General features: G+C 39.2%; 1 protein-coding gene and 1 long non-coding RNA gene across 2 annotated transcripts in view; one reads left to right on the top strand and one right to left on the bottom strand.

Annotated features, from left to right (window-relative positions):
* The window catches only part of LOC138744215 (GDNF family receptor alpha-1-like), a 195,431-nt gene extending 177,483 nt beyond the window's left edge, over window positions 1-17,948 (top strand). The window contains exons 7-9 of the mRNA XM_069900023.1: window positions 1,799-1,986; window positions 14,383-14,436; window positions 16,770-17,948. Coding sequence (XP_069756124.1) covers window positions 1,799-1,986; window positions 14,383-14,436; window positions 16,770-16,943 — 416 coding nt within the window. The 3' untranslated portion in view covers window positions 16,944-17,948. The remainder of the gene's footprint in view (window positions 1-1,798; window positions 1,987-14,382; window positions 14,437-16,769) is intronic.
* Window positions 8,722-9,280, bottom strand: LOC138743894 (uncharacterized). Its single transcript, XR_011345101.1, has 2 exons — window positions 9,144-9,280; window positions 8,722-9,031 (listed from the first exon to the last, which is right to left on the bottom strand). It is a non-coding gene; the product is annotated as an uncharacterized lncRNA (long non-coding RNA).
* Window positions 17,949-19,518: the final 1,570 nt, after the last annotated feature.

Raw genomic sequence — 19,518 nt, 5'->3', positions numbered from 1 at the left:
AATGCTGGAAGATCTCAGCCTGTCTCGCAGTATCCACAGATGTTTCAGATCTGAGCGCTTCCTTGAGGCTGCAGGCCAGGCCAGCTGAGTTCTTCCAGCATTTCTGTGTATTTTTACTGACCATTCAGCACTCATCTTCATTCTCTTCATTTTATTCTGCCCACATTCTGGGTTTTTCTTTCTGGATTCAATCTCTCACATAAATTTTACATTGGCCAATTAAATTTGGGAGGCACGATGATACTTGAGCACCCAGGGAAAATACCGCACAGCTGCAGGGAAAACATGCAAACCCCAGACATACAGCGGTGGAAGCTCAGATTGGATGTAGGCCACTGAAGGTGTGATACAGCAGCTCTACCAATGCATGGTCTTCACCTTTTTGAGGAGAGTGATTCCATGATGTGGATTACAGATGATATGGAGATTTTGAGGTGTCACAAGGCACATTCCTCACCATGCAGCTTCTGACCTAATTTTTTAAGCAGTATTTTTTGGACCCACTTGACCTTGTCAATGGCAACCATCAGTGCATTGACAGTGTGAGATGGTAATGCCAATACCAGGTTTTTTTGAATATCATTTGTAATGATGTTGCTTGGCAGATTTTGGCACAGGAATTACTTGCTACTTATGAGCACTTCCCCAATGTGGCCTAATTGCATAGAAGTAAGGAGGGGGGGGGGCTTGCAAATGGAAATGAACTTTGTGCAATGAATGGTAGACATTCCCATTCTGACTTAATGATGGAATGAAAGTCATTGATGAAGCAGCTGAAGGTGGTTTTAGCTGAGGAGCTCTCACAGCGTGACTTGGTAGATTAACCTCCAACAGCCATCTTCCTTGGTGTGAGATGCAACTCCAAACATTGAGCATTTTCTCCATGTACCCTAACCTGTGGCTGCATTGTAATGGAAGAGACTGTTAGAAGTAATTCTGTGAGGAAATTTACAGTTTGGGACAGATCTCGTTATCGATTCCCTTCAGTCTCAATAAAGAATCCCAACCTGAAATGTTGACTGACCACTTCTACCCATGAATGCCGTCTGATCCACTGACTTCCTCCCTCATTTCGTCGTTTGCTTGCCCAATTTAGACATGAGTTCCCAAATACCTGTAAAGATGTCTTTGCAAAATTGGCTGGACTAGTGTCTATAAGTTCTATGTTTCAGTCACTGCCAAGTCTTGCTGCAAATAAATGGGTGTTTCAGAAGGTATATAAAAGTCAGCAGGTTACATTGGTGGAGTAATCTCATAACAGAACATGAAATTATCAAGATGGGTCTTTATAATAAACCAGTGATTTTGTGTTCATCCATACCAAGCTGTTACAATAGAATTTGAACTTGGATTTCTGGATTATTATTCCAAGCCTCTGGATTACTCTTCCAGAAATGTATCCACTGTACCATTATGTACCTCCATTAGAATGTTCATAATTTTAATCCTTGAATTTGCTGATAGTTAAAAAGTAATTGACCTTTGATTTTTCTCCCGATTATTCTGGAAAACATGTTGGAAAGCATCTTAACTGGCACTTTATATGAGAATAGGCAATACAAGAAAATACCAATTTTGTCACTTGTTCTTCTCATTGTTTGATCAACTATTATTGGTAACATGATTTAGTGATGCTTTAATTGAGTAAGCACATTACTTTCAAGGGCAATATAATGTATTATTTGGATTTAATTGGAATAAATGGCATTAATAGTAAAAAATTAAAATATGTTTCCTCTCTTCATATAATCATAAATGTACCATATCATTTTTCCCTTGTCATTGTTTTATTCTACAGAAAATGCCATGCTAGCATTTGGTAATGGCACGGATATGAACGTTTGGCAGTTGATACCTTCTGTGCCAACCACAGCCACAATCAAACAGAAGTACACATCACAACCCAAGACTGAGGCAGTGAGCCATGCCAATGAAATCAACCCAGTGGAGGATGAGAGCATTCTTCCTTTGTGTGCAAATTTACAGGTAAGGGATTATTGTTAGAAACCATTCATTAGTGGTGTGATTATCCAGAGCAACCATGATAAGGAAATAAAAGTGTCACCTAATTTCCATAAATACCATCTTCGCTTCTACGTGTTAAAATGCTGAGGTGCAAATACAAGACTTTAAATAATTTACCAACTTGCTCTGATAAATCTAACTGAATGCAGGTGAAATTGCTGAACTCCAATAATCTGATGCTGCCTTAGTTTTAGGCCGATCTATGTAAAAGTGAAAAGCAGACACACTGCGTGTTTATTGCTGTGACAATGTGTGCAGGACATTTGAAGGTCTGTTGTTTGGTGTAACTCTTATTTCGAGGCTTGAAGCCAATCAAGTAAAAACTTTCCAAATTCTCAAAGAAAGATTCACATCGCCTACACTCATTGTATTCTCAGAAAAAAAAATTGTTCTTTAATTTAAAAAAAAACATGGTTACAGAGCTGGATTTAAACATTAAACCTTGAAAAGAGAAAGTCAAAAATAATATGGACAAAATGTGTTATAGGTTACATATTCAACATAAAATATTGATATACAATGGTAATCAGTTAGGCTTGACTTGCAATATAAATACTAGTACCATATATTTCCTAAAATTAAAAATAATAAAAAAGATAATATAATGCATTTAAAAGTGAAAATTAACTAAACAGTATAGGTAGTATGTAAACTAGAAGGAAGATAAATTTCTATTTGCCAGAACAATAATATTCAAATTATATATTTTAATGATGTTGTTGTGACATTTCTGGCACTATCTCTCGCTGACCGCTGCTTGTTCACTGACCCCAACTTATGATGGGGTTCAGTTCTGGGACTCTCATCATAAGTAGAAATTATTGCAAGTCAGGGTCTACCTGTACAGGTTGTAATATGGCCTGTCCCTGCCGGGAGGCCGACGTCACCGCTGCTGGTCCCAAGAGCCTGAAGTAACTAGTCAGTGGTGTCACTTCGCAACCTACGTTGTGATTTACATGCACATGTTGCTGTCGCTCTCTTCCCTCTTCAATCTCTCTCCCTCTCCAGCGACAGCAATCTGCACATGCTTTCCAAATCACTTTTTATTTAAAAATGGCATTGGGTCCGTCAAAGCACGTTTCTTTGACATTGCTACAAGAGGAGCACTGAAATTATGATGTTTATGGGGGGGTGGGGGGGGGGGGGTAGTGGCAGTGGGAAGCAATCTGCATGCCCTGACTGGATGGAAGCATTTCCTTCAGAGAAGGAAAAACAACCTCGTTGATACAGGTCGACCCTGACTTACCTTAAGTCAACTTATTGTAACTAAAAAAAAATATTGTAAGTCGGAATTTCATAAGTCAGGGTCTATCTGTATTTTCATTGGATTCAGAAAAAATGCCAACACACTAGCAGTGAACTCGTTTCCAAGATCTCAATCAGGCTACATTACACTCAGGCTATTTAGCCACAATGCACGTTTCTTTTAAACCATACAAAAGCTTGATGATAGTTTGGCTATTAAAATTGCCAAGTAATTGAGCTGATATTCCCAAAAAACTGAATCAAAAATTAAAGAACAGTTGGAGAACAAAAGATATGAATTGTCAAATGATAAAATCCAGCCACCTACTTTTAAGAATAAGACAATTGAATGGAATATAAATTACTGGACTAGTACCAATGTTCAGGAGTATTGACTGAGAGGCATGTTCTCAAATTACACTTTGGCAGAGGGGGATTTAAATTCATGTAATTAAATAGAGCCAGATTTTTTTTTTAAGCCACTAATGGAAGCCATGAAACTAAAATGTTGGAGAAACTCAGCCAGTCAAACTGCATACTTTATATTGCAAAGATAAAGTTTGGGGCTTGAGCCCTTCATCAAGGTATGAGAAAAATGTAGGCAGGCGGTGCATTGAAGCTATTGGGTTGTCTTAAAAACCCATCTGATTCACTAATGTTCTTCAGTAAAGGAGCATAACCATCCTCATGCAGTCTAGTGTCTACTCACTCACCAAATCTGTGATTCAAAACTACCTCCTCATAGAAGTTGATGAAGCTATGAGAGGCACAGAAAGAGTAGATGGTCGGAGTCTTGTTCCCAGGGTGGGAATGTCAAATAAGAGAGGGCATCATTTTATGGTGAGGGGAGGGGGGACTTTAAATGAGATGTGCAAGGCAAAATTTCTTTACACAGAGAGTGACAGGTTCTTGAATCGCATTGCCAGGGGTGGGGATGGTGGCCAAATATGATAATGATGTTTAAGAAGCATTTAGACAGGCACATGAACCTGCAGTGAATGGAGGGGTGTGGATCCGATCCAGGCCAATTAGATAAAATTAATTTGGCAGAACAGACAACATAGATTGAAAGGCCACTTCCTGAGCTGTATTTTTCTTTATTTCCACGTGCCAATTAAAGGTGGATAAAAAAAATAGCAGCATTGCTAACAACATCCATATCCTATAAATAATAAGTACACTGGTTTGAGGAATACACCTATTATCATATATCAGATTTTTCTCAAGACCGTTTAACATTAAATTTAAATGGATTGTTCTATCCCATTGAGGAACACAATTGATGTTGCTAATTGGTAAAAGATGGGAACAAGGATGCTTCCCATTCAACCTTTCCCTCCCAGATCCCATCTGGAGTGGCCACAATTTTCTGTTTGCCTACCGCATATGACAGAATTGTATGAACTTTATTAGATATGAATGCTACAAACAAGTATGACAATTTACATTGAAGTCTAATCTTCAGAAGAATAGCATTTCCACTCCTACTGACGCCCAGTGAAAGTGAGTGCTCGTAGTGAATTAATTGAAAAGGGAGATCCTTAATAACTAGAAACAGAATATTTCTTCTTGCAGCCACCAAGAGGGCAAGAAGAGCAGATAGAAGAATGTTTTTCTCTTTCAGTGAATTTGTCAAAATATAGAGTACTTTGTCACAGAGTGGATGAAAAGGTGATATTGCAGCTTTTGAGGGAAGAATAAATAGATACGGGAAACATGAAAAGATAAGAGCTAACGGGAGAAAGCAGAGCAGTAAATTAACTTTTGGACAGCTCTTTGCAAAGAACAAGAAGAAATAATATTGGGCCACTTTTATCTCCTGTGCTGAAGTCAGAGTAAATGTTTGAAGGCCAGCAAGTTTTAAGTTTTGGATACAAATGGTAATTGCCAAGAAAGGAGGAAGGAAAGATGGGCCCAGCAACAATCTCCTGCCACATATGCTGAGCTGTTGCACTTTAGCAGATATATTGAAACACCAGTCCATACCTCTTCATTCACCTTGCTTCAAATGGGGAGATGGGGAGCTGTGTCCATCACACACACAATACATGAGGAGAGCTCTTTCTATCCTGTTACTCAAGAGAAACGCAGGAAGGGAGGTTTTTTTTCTTTTTTTTCTATCAATCATCCCTGCCCCTGTCTCCACCCCTTTGTCCATTATTTTTCACTCCTCACTGGTTCACTGATCCACTACTTGCCCCTGTCTCACCTCTACCACCTTTCCTCTGGCTATCTCTCCTCTTCATCATCAGTCTTGATCAGGTTCAACCCAAATTGTCAATAATTCCCCCCCACCACCCCCCCCCCCCCCCGCCCCTCCACTGATGCTGTTCAACTTGCTGAGTTCCGCCAGCAATTTGCCTTCAGTGAGTGGCTTATTTTTAGGGCTAATTGTCAGGCTTATTTGCGACATGGCTGTCACAAAACAATTTGGAAGCAAGGAACAGCGTTGAGGTATTGCAAGTTAATGCTGCACTTTATGAAAGAATACTAGCAATCATCCTATTTATCTGCTGGGGTGGACAGCAAAAATAATGGCTAAAAATAACTGTTCACTTCAAGATCATTTTAACTTCAGATCAGCTCTTCTTGTGATAATACTTGGTGGCTCTTTCTTGATCTGAAATAAGCACCAAAAATCTAAACATGATGTAATTATAGATTAATCACTACAGACCCATTCCCACCATCTGCCCACTAAATGGGCAGATTAAAGAGTAGAATGGTGGAAAATTAACATAATCGGGAAACTGGTTTATGAATGTCATAAATATTCTGATATTAATCATACAGTGCAGCCTTGGCTCACTGGCAGTGCTCATCTGAGTCAAAATGTCATGAGTTCTTACAAATAATGCAACTACTATATGCTCATATAATAGTCGAGATTTTTTACCAATTTTCTTTTAGTCAAATTTGATGGGGAGGTCAACTTTTACACAGGTCATACTTTTGAGGGGCTAAAATTCACACAAGAATCCAAAAGTACCATATATACTCGTGTAATAGTCAAGTTTTAGGGACCAATTTTTAGGATCAAATTTGGGGAGTGGGGAGGGGGGTTGGTACTATTTTTGACCGTGGTAAGTACCTGCATCATTAATGGCGTCGGGAGCTCAGAGGGGCAGGACTGGATGGTAAGTCTGCGTTTCGGGGTTAGGAGCTCAGAGGGATGGGCAGCAGAGGCCTAGGAGAGAGCCTGTGGCCAGGGTGTCGGGAGCTCTGGTGGCAGGGGTGAGGGTCCATGATTAGGGCATTGAAAGCTCTAGTGGGTGGCTGGGGTGAGAATCCACAGTTAGGGCATCAGGAACTTTGATGGGCAGGTGCCCCAGCCGAGGGTTTGCAGTATGGGCGTCGGAAGCTTGGATGGGTGGGTGGCCAAGGCGAGGATTCATGGTCAGGTTGTCAGCAGCACAGATGTGCGGGTGGTCAGTGCCAAAAACTGGGGGGGGGGGGGGGGTGTTGACTCTTACATGGATCATATGGAAAACAGATGATTTTTATGTCAAAGGGGAGGGTGTTGACTATTACATGAGTATGTACTGTATATGGTGTCTTGAACAAATTAAAATGTTCCAAGATATTTCACAGAATACGAATTAGTTGGAAATTAAAGCAGATTTAAAGGAGTGCCTTAAGGGAAAAGGAAAAGCATTAGCAAAGAGACTTGGAGAGAACTCAGGACAGGTGAAGGTGAGACGTTTGAGTCAGGAATGCTGTGCAGGCAAAAAATAAATGTAATGGTCCAAATAATTGAATATTTTTGAGCTTGAGAAAATTTCAGAAAGGAAGAGGGGTGGTTATTGAAGGGTTGATAAAGCATGAGTAATTTAAAGTTGAGGCATTGTTTAAAAGAGAGTCAATGTGGTCAGTGAGCCCTTAGTGATGGATGAACATGGCTGTGCAGGCCAAGGTGCAAGTTGTAGAGTTTGCGATTATATCAAATTTATGGAGCGTAAAAAATGTAAGAGCCATCAATTGAAATGTACAAAAGCTTGGAAGTTATGATGAAGCATTATGATATACAAGTTCAGACACCACTGGTGTACTGTGTCTAATTCTGTACACTATATTTAACCAAGGATGAGAAAAAACCAAGAGAGCTACAGAATAGAAACTTCTAAGAATGCCTCCAGAAATAAGGGATTACAGTTACAATGAGAAACAGAAGATGCAATTCTTCTCTGCCATGTCATCATCATTATTCAGGTGGACAATCATGTCTCTCCATCTATCATGATCTCTGACCATCTGAATTGTAGTTGTTGCCTCCCCTGTTCTCCTTCGGTGAAGGTTCCTTTCATCTAAGACCATAATCGATGGAAAAATACTGAAGTGGTTTCTCATTGCCTTTTTCAGTTGCAGTTTCCATACAGGACAGGCAACCCTGGTCATTGATCTGCAAATTCATCTGCCCAGTGTTTTTAGTTTTGCAATCATAAATTTCAATTTGTAGAATCTGCCTGAAAAAAAACCATCCACCATGTGGAATCCATGGCTTTACGTGACCCTAATTGGGATGCTAAACAGGTACTACACCTTGCCCAAGGATGACCTGTAGGCTATGGGACAGAAGGAGCATCTTACTCCTCTTATTGGGCAATTGCGCAAGACCGACACCAGACCTCTGTCGTGTGGTGAAGACTAAATGGAGGTTCTATTATCATGAAGGCCATAGCTGGAAAAGTAAAGGGAAACTCATTTCCAATGTCTGAATAGCTAGTGATCAGAGAGCACAGATTTAAAGGGATAGGCAAAACAGTTAGAGACAACTTGAGGAAAATCTTTTTTTTTTAAACAGAACAGCTGTTTAGCATTCAAAATCCATTGTCTGATAGAAACAATTTCAGTGGGAGCTATTTGAAGAAATAATTGTCTGATGGAGTTGAAAGACTGGGGAGTGGTTTGGACTAACCAGGCTGTTCTTTGAAGGAGTTGCCATATGATCAGTTTATCATCAGTTATGATAAAGTCCAGTTATAAGTTTACAATGCTGAGCATTGTGAGTTCAGCCACACAGACTTGGAAAAAGCAAATGTTTTCTCTTGAACATCAAATGATTGAACTTGGGTCTTGGCCTCGTTTGGGAGGAAGTGATAAATTGCAGACTGTGTCAGTAGTTCTGCTTTAGGTCACCGAGGTCTCATTGTATTCCAATCAGCTATAAAACAGGGTTGAGTGACTGGTGGAGGCCGAGTGAGAGTAAATCCAGGTGTATATAGGAAATGGTACGGCAAGGTGACAATAATGCAGTATTTTTATGGACCCATTTAGCACAGGAGGGGCTGGTGAAACCTGAGAGATGTACCTCAACTTCTGCCAATTCCTGATTTGCATTAGCATTTAGTTCAAATTCAAGGTTATTATCATCTGACTGTACACATACAACCCAATGAAACAGTGTTTTTCTGGATCACAGTGGATATACACACACACACACAATACACGGTGCATAGTAATTGCACATTTAAAATAAATAGGATGATTTACTCGGTTACAGGATATTGTACATCAATTTCACAACCTGTGGAAAGAAGCTATTTCCCAGCCTGGCAGTCCAACTTTTTCTGCTCCTCTTTCCTGATGGGAGAGGGTCAAAGATACTGTGTGCTGGTTAGAAAAGATCCTCTAGTTCTTTGAGACCTATTTAAGCATTTTTTTTTACATTCGAAGGTTTGCATAGCTTAAAGTTGTTGGATGCCTTTGCCGAGGTACATTGGAAAGGTGGATTGCAACTGAAGACTGATTTTCCCATAGTTACCTTCAACACAAAAAAAAGTTGCTTGATTTCATTATCCATGAAATGTATAAAGTCCTGTTGTATTCTACTGAGCTGGGTGGTATCGGCAGGAAGAAAGAAGTGAGTGATCTACCTTAGCTTCCTTCTGGGTCTTCTTATGTGAAAAGCAGCCAGGCTTCAATCAATTGCATTCATTAAACTTCAGGTGAATAGAGTGGATGAGACGAAGAGTATGAACCCTGTGAGCATGCACTGAGGACATGTGTTCCACACCCTAGATTTAAAAAAAATAATTTAGACACACAGCACAGTAACAGGCATTATGGCCTACTACCCCCAGTACACTTTGAATGATTCAGCACACCCAGAAACTAGTATCTACTTGAGGCAAAGTTGCCCTTATTAACAAAATGCATCCTATTCAGATCATCAGATTGAAGGAATGCTTCAGTGACAATGCTATCAAGCCTCTCTTTTTCACCAAAAGCTTGCTATTTGGGTTCTTCCAAGACATCCTACCATAGAACCCATAACAGCTTTGGCCTAGGTCAAAGTGGATTGAAAAGATACCTTGATGTTGAGAGACACTCATCTGAGTGCGAAATCAAGAAGTAAAAGTTATCAGTTCCCAATCAAGGACACTCTGCAGGCTAGAGTTTCAAACCTAGTATAAAGGAAAATGATTCAGTTTGTTTGATAACAGCCGTCTCCCTCTTATTGAGTCACTATTGGGGTTTCTCAAGGCAGTTGAGAAGCTCCAACTAGCTGTAAAGGCTTTATCAATCACCTTTCCCAAGATTCAAGATTTTTTTTGGTGATGATTGTGCAATTTTTGATTCTCAAATAATAAAGCAATTTAAGCACAAGGTACAGCAAAATCTGGCAACATTCTGATTGGCTGATGTGAAACATGATTGCTGACACTAAAGCGCACACTTCAATCAAGAGGGAGTCTAAGTATCTCCCCTTAACATTCAATTACATTATTGTTGTCAAATTCACTACCAACAAGGATTACCACTAGCCTAAATTTTAACTGAACTAGCTATATAAACACCACAAGTATGGGCACAAGAGCAGGGTGCCCTGCAGCAAGCAACTCTGCACCAGGCACACCAAAGACTTCCCGTCATCAACAATTAATGGTCCAATGGAATTCATTTGGCTTGCAAATCTAACAGTGAAGCAACTCAGCACCATCCAGGACAAAATGAAGTTTGATCAGTGGACTATCAAACACATGAAAATGTTCTCCCTCTGTGATAGACATGTTGCTACCATCGAATTTTCTACAACCAGAATGAACTACAGCAACTAAAACAGAGATCAACAGAGCACCGGAATAGTCTTTTGGCTCACAATGTCTGCACCGAACATGATGCCAAAATTAAACTAAAACTCGACTGCTTGTGCTTGATGCACATTCCTCGAATTCCTGAATACCCATGAGTCTGTCTAGAAGCCTCTAAAATGTTATTTTTGTACCCGTTTCCTCCACTACCACTGGTAGCCCATTCCAGGCATCTATCAATTTAACCTACCCCACATATCTCCTTTAAACATTCTCCCCTTCTCCCCTTCACTTTAAACAGCAAAAAATAATTTTACACCCGAAGATAGAGATTCTGACCGAATATGACCCCCACCATTCTGTATACTGCCATTAGGTCTCCACTCAGCCACACTATAGAAAACTAACCATTTATGCAACTCCCTCCACCCCACCCCTCCCCTCCCCAATGGCTTAAACCCTCTAATCCAGACAACAAACTGGTAAATCTCTGTACCCTTTCCAAAGCTTCCGCAGCCTTCCTGTAGTGGGGTGATCAGAATTGGATATAATATTCTAAGTGCAGCCTCACCAAGGTTTTCTTTAGCTGCATCATGACTTCCTTCCTCTGAATCTCAGTGCCCTGACTAATGAAGGCAAACATGCCATACTCTTTGGCATCAGTTTCCAAATTATAAACTTGATCAACTAGAAGTGGTTCTCAATCATAGGATGCCATAGATGCTCTGTAGGTTAGTAAAGGATTATTTAAGGTGGTATATGAATGGAACAAAAAGGTTAAGAACCATTGAACTAGAAGGATAAGGACACCGCCAGAAACACAGGGAAACCAAGACATCAAGTTTCACCTTCAAGTCGCATGCTATCCAGACTTTCACTGCTCTGTCATCATAGATGAGGTAAAATCCTAATTCTCTCTACTTACTAATATTCTTGGAGTATTGAGCAGAGCAGTGACAGAAAGAATTGAATACAGATAACTGTAAAGTAACGCATTTTGTCTTGTGCTCCTTTCATTGAAGCACAAGAGTTGGCAAATCGTATTTTAGCTTTGCAAAATGTTAGTTAGCCCATGTTAGAATATGGTTTGCCTTTCTGGTCTCTGCAATATAAATGGATGTGGTAGCACTAGAAAGAAGAGAGTCACCAGAATGTTGTTTGCAATGGAGGACTTCAGTTGTAAGGAGAGATTGTGTGGGCTGCAATTGTTCTCTCTGGACCACAGGAGGCTGAGGGGTAACCTGAGGAACATAGATACGTATTTTTCCAAGAGGAAGGGAATTTAAAACTAGGTGATTTTTAAATTGGGAGGGGAAATGTTTAAAGGAGTTCTAAAGGCCAAGTTTTTCCACCGAGAGAGTGGTGGATGTATGGAGAGATCTGCCAGAGGAGGTGACAGGGAGTCTTGCAATCACAATGTTTTTTAAAAAAATGTTGACAGCTGAACAGGAAAGGAATAGAAGGATGTGCCAACTGCCAAAAAATGGGATTAGCGTAAATAGGCATTTTGGTCAGTATAGGCAAGTTGGGCAGAATGGCCCATTTCCAGTCTGTACACTCAGTGATTGTTTTCACCATTGATATGAGCTGTTTGACAAGGTGAATCCACTGAAATCTCATCCAAAAATTAGGGTTATAAATGTTAGGCTTTGCCATTGACTCTCATATAAAGAATCACAAATAAAGTAATTGATCCAAATTTATCTAAGGCCTAGTAAAGCATTGCTTGGATCATGACATGTATTCCTCCACTTGGCAATATTCGATATTTCTTTTGTCAAGTTCCACAACACAGATGCCTCTTTGTCACTGGGAAAGAAGATTAAATGGGAGAGTGTTAATTCATTTTGTTTTAAATATCACATTTCACATTTTAGTAGTGTCAGAAATAACTCAGTGAAAACTTGATCAAAAACAAAGCTAAACATCACAAGCAGTAATAGAGCACCCGTCTAAAAAATATGATCGGACTGCCATTAATTTTGCAATAATTATAATGATCTTAATATGTGTTTACCTACCTTTTTTTTCTTTTCAAAAGATTTTTATTAATTTAAAAGTGAGAAATATTACATGTATATATTGATATTAATTAATTTTATAGCTTTTATATAATGCCATACAGATTAGGAGTCATACATCAATTATATTGTTACAGAATATGTTGTGTTTTATATAGTATATAGATGTTATATAGTATATAGCCTACCTCACTGACAAAAGGCAAAGGAGGAAAAACCCAACCCCAACCCACCAATTTTCCCCTGCAACCGCTGCAATCGTGTCTGCCTGTCCCGCATCGGACTTGTCAGCCACAAACGAGCCTGCAGCTGACGTGGACTTTTTACCCCCTCCATAAATCTTCGTCCGCGAAGCCAAGCCAAAGAAGAAGAAGATGTTTAAAAGGAGATAAATTGGGGCAGGGTTATTTTTTCAGTGTAGGTCACATAAAAAACACTTCTAAACTGATCTCATTTAAAATTACTGGAGGTCTACTCAAGCTAGACAGGCTGGGTCTGAATGCCTTTGCAAAAGCTGTGGGGAGTCACTGTAGAGACTTCACTAATGGAGGAGTAGGTTCAGAGCCACAGGCTGTCTGAGTGCAGTTTGCAGTTCTAAGAGGACCATGTGGTTTTGCAAGCAGAGACAGTCAAACTGGCTTTTCTCTATGAGAGAGAGAGAGAGAAAATTCAGTTCAGCAGTTTTTGCTGTTGAGCAGCAGCTGGGACTGGTACAGGACAAGCTGGCAAGCTTGTGCAAAATCCTTCTTTTGAAGACGGGTTGTGAGTGCTTAGTTCAGCCTAGTTAAAGCCCTTGTGGTTCATACAATAGGAAAGGACTGGCTGCCTAATGTTTCACTTGAAATAATGGAAACTAAAAGGAACTATGTGTTGATCTAAAAGAAAGAGATTATCATCTGGAAAATCCTGATGGGGCAAGTTTCTTCAGCAAGACACTGGAGTGGCTGATTAAAAGGAATCAGTTATGGGTGTCCAGTGAACAACAAGAAAACCAACAAGAACCTTCCTGAGTGGTAACGATTTAGCTTTTAAGCACCAAAGCCTGGTGAACTTTATAAATGTTAAATTCTATGCACAGTATAAGAATTGCCTGCAACCAGTGAACTTGGAGGAGTGAGAAGTGAGATTGGACAGTGAATTAAAGAACTTTTCTGAACTTACTCACGCATTACATACACGTGTGCTTAGAATTAGAGGGGTGTTAAATTAGGTTAAGTAAGTTAATAGTGATAAGTTAAAGTTTGATCTTGTTTTCCTGTTTAAAGATAATTCAAAGCAACTTTTTTTAAAGTAACCGTTTGTCTTAGTGAATTTCTATTTCTGCTGGGTTTTGGGGTCCTCTGGGCTCAAAACAATATATATCTAAATGAGCATCAGTAGACCAAAGCTTATCAAAGTTCCACAAAAGTCAATGGATTTATGCCTGGTAGAGTGTGTAATGGCTAGATGCTCAAAACAAAGTTTTATCTTTTCTACATAATGATGCCAGTGTTAGTCAAGTCAACCTTTGACATCATTCTCAACAAAACTAGCTTTCATATCTAGTCATCCTCTCTTCCCAAGAGCTCATTAACTCTGCATGAAGTTCATTAGGTGCGAAGTTAATGTCCTTGCACTGACCTCATTTACACCACCAGTTTCTTTTGAAATGCTGTTGATGTGATCTCACCCCTCTTCCACCCAACACAGTTTAAATTAGCCAACCTTGGCATTCCTGGCAGAGTTAATTGAGCATAAGTGCAGCCTCATGGAATAAGATCTGGGATTTGCAGGCCTAAATCTTTTGCCCATTACTAATTCTCTTTTCCTTTGAGTTGCCTTCTTTAGTCATGGATGGTCGATCTCCCTGACACTTTGCTCTGCCATTACCATGAGCTCCCTTTTGTGTGTATGTCAGTTTCTGACTGTTCTATCCCTTCAATTTTCAGTGGACATAGGTCTCCTTTGACTTCAGTGGGTGCAATTTTCATCACCCGACTTCCCAAAACTGTCCGTGGTATTTAAATTGTCAATATAGTTTGTGTACATTATGCTAATATTTACCTATGTTCTGTATTTAGGCACAGAGACTGCATTCCAATGTATCAATAAACCAGGACTTTTGTATTACAGAGGTAAGCATTTAATAATCAATCGATAATGGACAACTTTAAGCGCAATAATAAATAAATAGTACCTGAACTTTGAATGAAACAGTAAGTAAAAAGGAAGATAAACATTCATATTAATAATAATAAAAATACCAATCATTTCAGTAATTGCCAAGTTTTCAAATTGAAATAGATCCTGAAGAATTGAATCTGATGCAAAGGTTTTCCTTAACTCATCCACTGCATCGAATCGATAAGAGCAATGTTCATTAAATTAGCTTGTTAATAGAACTATTTAACCAGACTCAAAACCAAGCACAAGCTTCCCTTGAGATCATGCAGGATCCAGTTAACATCTGGAGAATCTTGTTTCTCAGCCACAACCTGCCAGATTACAAGATTAGCAACTTTCAATTTGTAAGGACTTCAGCACAAGAATGCAGCTCGCAAGGAAATTCGGGACACGATTTAAAGAGAGATCTCACAGGTCTAAACATACATCAGGATGGGAAGAATCATGGAGATTGCAAACTTGGGTTTGGAGTTGAAGATGTCAAAGCTTCCAGAGTGTGATAGGTTGAATGCAGGAAAGTTGCAAGGGAGACATGCTATCTAATTGAGGCTCATTCACAGGAATGTGGGAAGGTTAACAGGCTAACCAGCCATCATTGAGAGAGTGACCTTCATTCCAAAAGTTTGCAAGCCATATTGGAAAAGTTCCAACCCATATGTTTCTGCTGTTCTCAGGAAACAAACCTAGTCAGCATTATAAGTCAAACACGGATAAACCCAGAGTTTCATTATATAAGGAAAGGAGCAGCTTTACTGTCTGTTTTCCAACTGGCTGCGTTTGAAACCAGTGGCATATTTTATATTTACTTTAATTTAAACCTTGTCTTCCCTGCCCATTTCTTATCTCCCCATCACACACCCACTGCCAGCCATCCATACATACATATTATTATTGGGTATAGACTGTCATTGTTTATATAATTAGGAGCCTCCATCGAATATTTTCCCACTGTCAGAACAATGACCAGAACTTTAGGTGTTCTGAAATAAAATTTTAACAACTATTCATTATGTGTATTGTAAAAAGTTGAAATACTTTACTTGGGCAGATATTTCTCTATCTCCTTGTAAAGATAGTCAGTCAAAACTTTCAATTTTCCTTACCTGAATGATATTGATTGTTCACATTTCCTCACTTCATCAATGGCTATTCAGCCCATTGAGTCTATGCTATCTCAGAGTATTCCTATCAATCTTATTCCCCAATAATTTCCTGTAACCCATTCTCTTCCACATGTTCATTTATTTCCCATGATTCTCCTGGCACACACATGCTCTGGTATCCATTTATACCAGCCAATTAACACATCAGCAAATCTTTTTGGAGCACTCAAAGTCAGTATTGAACCCAGGTGAATGAAGCAGTCCACCAGCAGCACCAATCATTTTCATCACTGTTCAGCTCTCAATTTACTCTGCAAACTTTTAATATACTTTCACGAGGATTAGATCAACCCTTACACAACAGCATACAATTACTTATACAAGGATATTCATGGAATATTTTCTAAATTCAAAGCTTTTCCATATGGAAAATAAATTTGATGTTGATATGGTAGAGATAAACTTTGTGTATTTTTTTTTTAAAATGATATAATAGACTTTGCACATGCAAAGTGATTTAAAGTCTGGAGGCAGTGTTGCTACAAGTTTAGTAGGAAATGAAAAGTGGCAAAGAGTGATTTTCAGACAAGAAGGAATAATGTAAGATGTTCCCATGAAGTCAATACAGGGCCTCTTAGTACTTGAATTATGATAAATTAACATTTAGTGCATGGTTAGTGCAATATTACAGAACCAGTGACCCAGGTTCAAATCCAGTGCTGTAGGGAGTTTGTACATTCTCCCCGTGTCTGGGTGGGTTCCCTCCACATGTGCTAGTTTCCTCCCAACCTCCAAAAACAACCAGGGTTTATAGGTTAATTGGTGTATTTGGGCCACACGTGGAAGGGTCATGATTTATTTAGAGATAGGGTCGTATTTAGACTGCCATACTGTACCTCTCTAATTTAATTCAATTTGAATAATGCAGAAAATGCTGGAGAATTTGGCAGGCCAGGCAGTGTCTTGACGGGAGAAGCAGAGTTAACTGGTAGATGACCTTTAACGATCTGCATCAGGGTAAACTGAAAAAAAAAAGCTCCATGTTCCTTTGCAAATACACAATTTAAGCTCCAATATTCACTGTACCCAGGTGATTCAATGCTTCTCTGCCAGTGCTAGGAAGTGCCTTCTTTATGTGTTCAGAGATAGAACTTGCTGATAAAAATTTTAATTATTTTCAGACACAGAGCTCCACTTCAAATGATAAGGAGATTTCTGCAATACAATCCAAGGAACAATCATCTCAAGAGACATCATCTGCTATCATTCAGGAGGGTCACCTCAGTACAGTGTTGTGGGTGATCTCTATTGCACATTCAGCTTTCCTTTGCTTCTACTCAACGGAAACATTGTAGTTTCACATATGGACCTGTATGAAATCGATTTCCTGTTTTTTGTTATTTTTCAAAAATGCTAATTCTCAAGATGATGTGGAGACATCCTCCTGAAGCAGAGTTGTAACTAGTTGGGGGAGGGAGAAAGCAAGCTTCTTGTGAACTACGAGCTACTTTATGCAATCCTACATTCCAAACAAAAATCTAGTGGGCATGATGGACCAGGATTGAATTTCATCTGCACTATTTTTCACCTAGCCTTAAGCTTGGAAGCAGCTTATGTTGAATCCTGTGTACATTGTCTGTCCAACTGCATAATTGAATCTGACAAGTTAGCTGCAGCAAAGCAGCGATGTCATGTAATTTCCTTTGAAACTAGTTTCACTCAACGAGTATTTTCACCTGAAGAGTGGGAAGATTAATTGTTTTTTTTTCCCCCCCACTTGAATTATTTGTTGGATTGCATCAGATATTTCAATCTTTATGATATGTCCAAATTTACTGTAATGTTTATGTAAACTGTCTGCGGTCACAGCTGAAAAAAATACATTATCCATGTCACAAACCTTTGTAAAATCTAGGTTTTACTTCACCAAGAACCCAAATCTGTGATGTGCTTGAAATTCTTTAAAACAGTGATATTTTCAAAATTAAGGATTTATTTTAAGCTAGCTTTAATAAATGGAAATTTGTGTTCCTCTAAACTTGCGTTGATAACTATAAGGACTTAGTGAACAACATTATTGCAGATGAAACATCCAGTAACGTAATAAAGTGTTCACTAGGTTACTTGTGTTCTACAGCAGTTCTGCCAGTGAGCAGCAAGCAACCTTTTGGTCAGCCAGTGGTTAATCCACCACAAATTTCAATGGTAAAAAGGTACAGTTCAAATTTCTGAATTGGATACCTAATTTGAGGAACTGAGGGAAGAGTTATTTAGCTGTAACAACAGTGTTCACTGGAAATAGTGGAAAGTATGTCACATTTTACAATGGAGCATTAAAACATGTTTACGCATCAAAATTAGCCATTCTTTTCTGTTTATATAATTTATACATTGAGACTGTAAATTGTTTTAAGAAAATAATTCTAATTCTGGTTATCAGTGGACTCTTACACATTTATATTCAGCCACTATTCATGGGAAACAAAAACAATGAGGTGAAAACTCTGAAGGTTCTGCATTGCTTTAGTATAATTTACACAAGACCTTTCAAGTGTTAATAGATATTCAATGCGGGTGATTGGTTATATTGTAAATTTAAGCATTCATCAATCAACAGCACCTTTGCATTGCTTTCTCTTTTGGGAAGTTGAAAATGTAATTTAAGATGAAGCATTCTGACAAGGTTGTTCAAATATTGACAAGATAAAGCATCAGAATTTAAACTTTCCATCTTATAACAAAGTATCATACAGCCATTTAAATCCCACTGAAAAACAATTCTACAAATGAAATATCATGGAGTACTTGCAATGTAAAGGCTGTGTAACTGAAGTCATATAGTAGGGCAAATGACTTGCAGACAGCCTTAGTGCCTGCCTTGTCACTGTTGTTCTCCTACTATTCAAGAAAACCACTAAATCAAGCAGTCAATCGGCAATGGAACACAATTTTAGAAGCTCCCATGTAGAATTCTACCAGCTCAAGCCTTCAAGTTCCCCTGGAGCAAATAGGACTGAAGCTGAACAGGATGCTGGTATCGTGCCAGGTATCTCATGTACCCCCTGGAAGTGTACAGAACTTCTTCACCTGCAGGATACCAATTAGTGCCTCATTGTTCATTGGAATATCCCACTGCAGGTAAAGTAATGCACCAGGAACATTTGCCCAGATATTCCAGTACATCATAATGGTTATTCTGGAATGATATTCAAGTGGTAGAACATCATTTGTCTGGATAGCTGAGTTGTCAGTTCAAAATCTCTTGAGACTGAGGCCACTTTTGCGATTGACAGCAAGTAACTAATCCACCTCTCCGGAGGCCAGGCTTCAGAGACCAGCTATAGGCTTAATCAAGCCTATAGCCTTCGGCTGGGTGTAAGGATTTGGAGTCCAGGAACTACCAGAGGGGAGAGGGGAATTTGAGAACTCCATCTGAGGAAGGGAGAAGGGGTGGAGGGCAAGATTAAGTAGATGAAGTAATGCACTGGAAGTTGGTAGATTGGGAAGACAAGTGAGGTCTTGGTGGGGAAGGGAGGACAGGAGCATTTGGAGAGGGAAATTGAGAGGGAAGATGCACATTGGGGAGGAGGGGTGACTTTGGATTGGGATTTCAGGGAGTGTAGAGTCCAAAAAAATTTAGATATGGAAGATTCAGAGAAGTAATATATCTGCCATTAATGAGGGATTAAGGCCATCAACCCTGAGGGTGTCCAACAACAACCATCTTAATTCACTTTCCAAAGGGGCAATATTATTACAAGCTTGCCTGATGCCAAAATTATATCAGTTGAATCATGAAGTAAGCACCAGGTCAAATTTTACAATTGAGAAGATTCTATGCATTGCTGATCAAAAAGGCAATTTATTCTTGTTTAAAGCGGTTTTCAGTTGCATATTGATGGAAATTGCTTCACTTGTATAGCTAACCTT

Source organism: Narcine bancroftii, chromosome 10 (assembly GCF_036971445.1).
Source record: "Narcine bancroftii isolate sNarBan1 chromosome 10, sNarBan1.hap1, whole genome shotgun sequence".
NCBI classification, from domain to species: Eukaryota; Metazoa; Chordata; class Chondrichthyes; order Torpediniformes; family Narcinidae; genus Narcine; species Narcine bancroftii.
The sequence above is the reverse complement of the archived record's forward strand: the minus strand, read 5'-3'. Positions and strand labels throughout refer to the sequence as shown.